Source organism: Colobus angolensis, unplaced genomic scaffold (assembly GCF_000951035.1).
Source record: "Colobus angolensis palliatus isolate OR3802 unplaced genomic scaffold, Cang.pa_1.0 Scaffold27, whole genome shotgun sequence".
Classification (NCBI taxonomy): Eukaryota; Metazoa; Chordata; class Mammalia; order Primates; family Cercopithecidae; genus Colobus; species Colobus angolensis.
In genome coordinates, this window is record NW_012115932.1 from 611,016 (window position 1) to 617,988 (window position 6,973).

The 6,973-nt window shown below is 42.5% G+C and overlaps 1 protein-coding gene across 2 annotated transcripts in view; it reads right to left on the bottom strand.

The window, feature by feature from the left end:
• Positions 1-662: 662 nt before the first annotated feature.
• TIMD4 (T-cell immunoglobulin and mucin domain containing 4) overlaps positions 663-6,973 on the bottom strand; it is a 52,831-nt gene continuing 46,520 nt past the window's right edge. For both annotated transcript variants that reach the window (XM_011947663.1, XM_011947662.1), the window contains 3 exons: positions 3,778-3,895; positions 2,145-2,184; positions 663-908 (listed from right to left, as the gene is read on the bottom strand). In XM_011947663.1, the coding sequence (XP_011803053.1) occupies positions 824-908; positions 2,145-2,184; positions 3,778-3,895 (243 nt within the window). In that variant the 3' untranslated portion in view covers positions 663-823. The remainder of the gene's footprint in view (positions 909-2,144; positions 2,185-3,777; positions 3,896-6,973) is intronic.

Below are 6,973 nucleotides of genomic sequence, written 5' to 3' on the forward strand. Positions count from 1 at the left end.
CATGTCATTTCCTGCAATGTTAATGAACCATAGGCTCTGTGCTGCTCATATCATACCTGCAGCAAGACGATGAACTCTTAAAGCTAGGCATAAAAGGAGAGCTACAAATACATATGAGATGAAGGCAATTAGGGTAACAAAAGAACCAGAAATTATATCCCAGAAGCAAGGAGATTTGGAGAAACATGAGATTTTCCTTCCAATACCTGAAGAGTTAACAGCTCTCCAGTACTTCCCAGCATGCTTAGAGCAATAGCAACATTAATGGAATAAGCACATGTTTCTCCAAAGGTAACCATCTTTTGGATTTCTACTCTCTTGATGTTACCTTTCCGAGAGAAAAAAAAAAAAGTCAGTCTTATTGACTGATGGAGCCTATAGATTTTTTTGTCCTCTTAGTTCACACAACACTGATCCAGCAGTTAATAAAGAAGAGATGTTTTGTATAGGCACAAGGAGCTCAACTAGGACCTATAGGCTAATATCATCCGGAGACAGATTTTGCCTTAAGTATTTCTTCATCTCAGAACTGCTCTGAGATTGAATGGACTCTCTTGGGTGTGGTAAGGAGTTCACCATCACTGAAAGTGTTCAAGTGTAGTGTGCAAGATCACTTAGCAGTGGTTCTACAGAGATGATTAGAGCACGGACAGAGAAGGTGTGGTCTCTAAAGTACCTTTCATTCATGAAACTAAAGCAAGACTGGATCAATGACATCCGCAGAATAAGTGAATCCTTTTTATGAAACAAAGAAATCTCCTAAGACTTATTTTGACACTTGATTGTCATGCCGCCATCCTCAATCTAACATGCTACTGCGTTGTTAGAGGGTAAAAAGTCCATCTTCATCTTCCCTTCCATGCCGCATGTCATTGAGGACATTTTTACTATCTCCAATGCAGTCTAGCCTGTAAACAGAAAAGAGGGGCTGATAATGGGAAACACAAGACTGGAAAGCAAAACAAAAGACAGATGCTGCTAAGTTACAATGCAATTACCCTTAAAGTTCAAAGGGCTCACAGTTTATTCAGTCTAAGCTCCACATTTTATAGATGGGAAAACTGAGGCTGCAGGGGGAAAAGAGTTTCTGGCAATCCATTATAATAAGGAGATAAAAAAAATTCTTAGCAAAATATAAAATCATGATTTCAATACATTTATTTACCAAAAGGTCTCTAAGTATGACCTTGAAAGGTCACCTTGCTGGGCATCAATTTTCCTTCTTGTTAATACATATTGTGGTATCAATGCAATTAATTAGTGAAGGCAAGGCCTTCATGAATAATTTACATCAAGTTTTTACATTTCTTTTCCAAAAGCTAAAGAATAGGGCAGCGGCTGGGCACAGTGGCTCAAGCCTGTAATCCCAGAACTTTGGGAGGCCGAGACGGGTGGATCACGAGGTCAGGAGATCGAGACCATCCTGGCTAACACGGTGAAACCCCGTCTCTACCAAAAACTACAAAAAACTAGCTGGGCGACGTGGCGGCGCCTGTAGTCCCAGCTACCTGGGAGGCTGAGGCAGGAGAATGGCGTGAACCCAGGAGGCGGAGCTTGCAGTGAGCTGAGATCCGGCCACAGCACTCCAGCCTGGGTGACAGAGCGAGACTCCGTCTCAAAAAAAAAAAAAAAAAAAAAGGGCAGGTAGCTAAAATCCCTTACTAGAGAATCTTCAAATACCATTTTTAAAAAGGCCCCAAAACAAGCTGCTCCCATGGTCTAATGGGGCAGAGGAACCAACTCCCAAGAATAATATTCTACATGCTTTTTTCACTTTCCATATTGCCAACTCTCCTCAATAAACTCCAGTTTAACAATGGCCTCTTAAACTAATTTACCCATAGGTGAACAAAAAATTTCAAACAGAGTAGAGGGCCATATCACCTTCTTTCTTTTGCATGCTATACTTCTATTAATCCCACCTGCCTTGGTACTGGCATTTTTTTTGTTCAGACATAGTGTTAACCAAGACACAGGTTAATGTGAGCTAAATCTGCACAACTTTTTCACTTCTAATGTCACATTTTTCCAACTCTATGTTTAATCGGAGCACAAGCTCAAGTCATTAAACCACTGAGTAGTAGCTAATCATTTGTAACAGCTTGTACAATCATTACAACACCCATTCATGCAAGATCAATTACCTTGTGTGTTTCTGCAAACAATTGGTTTCCATGAGTTTCCCTGAAAAGACAAGGCCACAGTGTGAGCCGAGGGGCTGCGGTGCATAGAACATGCAAAATGCTGGGGGAATTCCAGTACTGCCTCCCAAAGAGCAGACATAGGCCAAAGGTGAGAACCAGTAGCTGGCTTTGGCAGAAAAAGCCATTCCCTTTCCCAGGTCAAACACTTGCTATTTTAGACCACAGTCAGTGCTCATCAATTACACAGTTGTTCCAACATTCTGGGCAATGGTGTTAAGCTATTTCATTTTGAGTCATCTGCCTATCCAGAACTCAAGTACTCACTTGGGTTTTAAAACACTTCTTTATGAGACATACTCAGAATTTTCCGAAACTGTAACCATGCCTTTGTAGGAAGACTAACAGCAGGATTCCAGTAAATTTTAAATTTCTTTTTGCACCTGGGGCAGGTGTTGAACTATACAAGTTTCACTATTATTCAAATCAGCTGAGATGGTTACCAGTCTCATCACCTGCCATACTGCCCTGAAACAGCTTTTGTTAATGAGTACAGAACACTTTATCCCCATTTTACAACGGTACCAGGTGCCATGTGCCTATAATTTGTGTGAAAACCATAAGCTCTGTTTCATGGCTCGTTTTTGTAGTATTTTAAAACTTCTGGGGGTGGGGTGGGGGTGGGATGGAGGTGCAAGGTCATGGAGCAGCTTGCAAATTTAATGAAAACTATAGACCTTGTCCCCTGAAAAATGCAGGCATGAACACATAAACACTTTTGCACATGATTTCAAAGGATTCACATTACCCTTGAAGTCCATCTGTGGCCTCTAGGTTAAGAAAGCTTGCTTTCAGGGAACATGTAAGAAAATCAGAATCAGGCCAGGAGTGGTGGCTCATGCCTGTAATCCCAGAGCTTTGGCAGGCCAAAGTGGGTGGATCACCTGAGGTCAGGAGTTTGAGACCAGCCTAGCCCACATGGCAAAACCCCCTCTCTACTAAAAATACTAAAATTAGCCACGCATGATGACACGAACCTGTAGTCTCAGCTACTCAGGAGGCTGAGGCAGGAGAATCACTTGAACCCAGGAGGCGGAGGTTGCAGTGAGCTGAGATTGCACCACTGTACTCCAGCCTGGGCAACAGAGTGACTCTCCGTCTCAAAAAAAAGGAAGAAGAAGAAGAAAACCAGGACTGTTCATGGTCTTTGTCCTGGAACAATCCTAGCCAAAAGAAGTGACAAGCTAGGGTTTTCTCAATCAAAGAACAAAGGAAGTGAAGAAAGTGAACAAAGAATAGTACTTCCCTCTTAAGGAAGCAATAGGGATAAAATGAATTAGGCACATCAAGAGTATACCATCAGGACTGGCACAAAAATGTCCAATAAATGAAGGTGCTCTTCTTCTGCTTCTTTTCCTTTTCCAAAATGTAAACTCTACCAGGAGGTTAATACACAGAGCCATTTGCAACTTGTGGAGAATGAGCTTACCTGTTACGTCCCTGACTGGGATGGAAACAATGACAGAACTGAGTCTCTTTGGGGAGGGATAAAGGGGAAGGAAGTGGAGACAACTCCAGATCCTCCTGCAGTCGCCAGGGTTCTGAAGTGCTCCATCACCTGGCCCTCCCTCCTTACCTCTCAGGAGAAACGCCAGGAGCAATGCCAAGAGCACAAATCCCAAGGAGGGGGCGAGGATCATCAGTAGTTGGGAGATGGGCATTTCATTCTTCATGGTCATGGGCATTCCATCCATCTGATAGGACACAGGCAAGGAGATGGGCCCAGTCACTGCTAGACACCACCCTCACAGGATGACATCCCGGCCCAATAGTACCTTACAACCACCAGCAGTTTCACTACATTTCACCACCTTTTGCCAAAAATCTCTGAAAACGTAAAACACGTGACCCATATCCCAAAATTTTCCAAAGTGTTAGACATCAGACATAAGGAACTATGGGGCTCAGGGGTCTGAGGATAAAAAATAACTGTTGTGAACTGTGTTTTCCGCGGTCAAATCTCTTTCCTGGCCACTGCTCAAATCCTTTGAGCTCTCCCTAGCCCTGTGCCACTCTTCTCATGGCTGACTTAGGCTACTAGAGAAAACAGGATTAAAGAGAAAATGAAACTTGATTTTACATTTTCTACAAGAGTGGTTCTCAAAGTCTAGATGGGAAGCCCATGAGATCAAAATGATTTTCATGGGACATTTTTTGCCATTTTCACTATCATCCTGTCATGAGATGTACAGTATACTTTCCCAGAGGCTATGTGGTATGTGACGTCATTGCTCTCACTTATACCGAATGTGGAAACAGAGATGAGAATCCCTCTGTCTCCTATTAAGCCAGATATTAATGAGATTTGCAAAAAATGTAAAACAATGCAATTTTTCTCACTAATTTTCTCATTCGTTTTTCTCACTCATTTTTTTTCAAAATAGAGTTAGTTGCCATAAAACATACTATGTTAGCACAAAGTGGGTTTGTTGTTATTTTTAAATACATTGATTTTTAAAAATATTTAAAATACGGACACCTGTATGACAAACTTGCACATGTACCCCTGAATCTAAAGGAAAAGTTTAAACTTTTTCTTTTTTAATTTTAAAAATGAGATGATATCTCGCTATGGTGCCCAGGCTGGGCCCAAGCTCCTACCATGGCCTTCCAAAGTGCTGGGATTAAATTTTTTTTTTTTTTTTTTTTTTTTTTTTTTTGAGACAGAGTTTCAGTCTGTCAGCCAGGCTGGAGTGCAGTGGTGCCATCTCAGCTCACTGCAACCTCTGCCTCCTGAGTTCAAGCAGTTCTCCTGCCTCAACCTCCCATGTAGCTGGGGTTACAGGCATGCACATCCAAGCCCAGATAATTTTTATGTTTTTAGTAGAGATGGGTTTCCACCATGTTGGCTAGGCTGGTCTTGAACTCCTGACCTCAAGTGATCTGCCCACCTCAGCCTCCCAAAGTGCTGGAATTACAGGTGTGAGCCACTGCACCTGGCCTAAAACATTTTTTTAATTGTAGAAATGTGTCAGTTTTTTCTGCTGAGCAATCTAGAGAATCAAAAACAAAACAAAGTCTCAGTTTTAAGAAACTGATTTTTTTTTTTCTTTTGTAGAGACAAAGCCTCCCTCTTGCCCAGGCTAGAGTGCAGTGGCAATGATTACAGCTCACTGCAACCTTGAATTCCCAGGTTCAAGCAATCCTCCCACCTCAGCCTCCTGAGTAGCTGGGACTATAAGCATGCATCACAATGCCTGACTTTTTCTAATTTTTATTTTTTAAATATTTTGTAGAGACAGCATCTCACTATTTTGCCCAAGCTGGTCTTGAACTCCTGGGCTCAAGCAATCCTCCTGCCTCGGCTTACCAAAGTGGGATTACAGGAGTGTGCCACGAGACCCAGGCTGTAATTTTTTTTGAGACAGGGCCTCTCTCTGTTGCCTAGGCTGTAGTGCAGTGGCACAAACAAGGCTCACTGCAGCCTCAACCTCCTGGACTCAAGTGATCCTCCCACCCCAGCCTCCCAAAGTAGCTGGGATTACAGGTACATGATACCATACCCAGCTATTTTTTTTTTAATCTTTATTTTTGTAGATACGGAGTCTCACCAGGTTGCCCAGGCTAGAAACTGAGTTTCAAGAGTACAAAAAGACCCTGTGAGAGCCCCCACTGCCAGTAACATGTTCAAGGTGGTTTAGAGGTCCATGGGGCTGGCCAGCCTGAGCCTACTCACCTTCAAAGTCTATGCGGCATCAAAAAAGGACTCCCCTCCCCAAAATCCCATGAAGGTTTATGAGCTTTTACTCTACTAAGTTCTTGAGGGCCAACCTAAACATGCCGAGGAGTCAAGGACCCAGCTTAGGAAAGCATCTCTCAGCTTTGACATTATCATGAGCTATATACAAGCTGGTGTCAGGAAGGTACTCCTAAACAAAGCCCAAGATGTAAAGTTTGGTTCAATGGGGGTGAGACAGCTATGAATATCTCCAAAATGCACCTGCTGGATTTTTTTCCACGACTAGGTGTTATTGGTTTTGCTGGCCTTGTTGGACTTCTTTTGGCTAGAGGTTCAAAAATAAAGAAGCAGGTATTTCTATCTGGTTTCATGGGATTAGCAGCCTCTATCCATTATCCACAATAAGCCATCGAGTTTGTACAGGTCAGAAAGGAGAGATTATATGAACGGGTTTTACAAGGATACATAGTTGGGGAAGATTTTTGGAAGGAGAACTTTCTAAAGCCAGGAAACGTGAGGAATTCATCTGAAAATAAGTAGAAAATTCCATGCTCTAGATATTTTAATCAGTTATAGGTAAGCAACAGAAACTTCATATGGTCAATCAGTATTTTTACAGAGAAATGGCAGAAAAGTCAGTATCGAATATATTAACCTGGTGTTCTTCTTCAGGAAAAACTATACTAGGCCTCTGTTATCTTGGGTGATGCCATCTTACAAGCAAATGAATCTGAAATCCTTTCACTTAGAGATAAGGCACAAGCCTTGGAACTCCCTGTACTCATGTTGCTATTTACATACATGATTAAAATCCAAGTTAAAAAAAAAAAAGAGTATAGTCCAGGCGTGTTGGCTCACGCCTGTAATCCTGGCACTTTGGGAGGCCAAGGCGGGTGGATCATGTGAGGCTAGGAACTCAAGACCAGCCAACGTGTTGAAACCCTATCTCTATTAAAAATACAAAAAATTAAGCCGGGCACGGTGGCTCAAGCCTGTAATCCCAGCACTTTGGGAGGCGGAGACGGGCGGATCACGAGGTCAGGAGATCGAGACCATCCTGGCTAACACGGTGAAACCCCGTCTCTACTAAAAA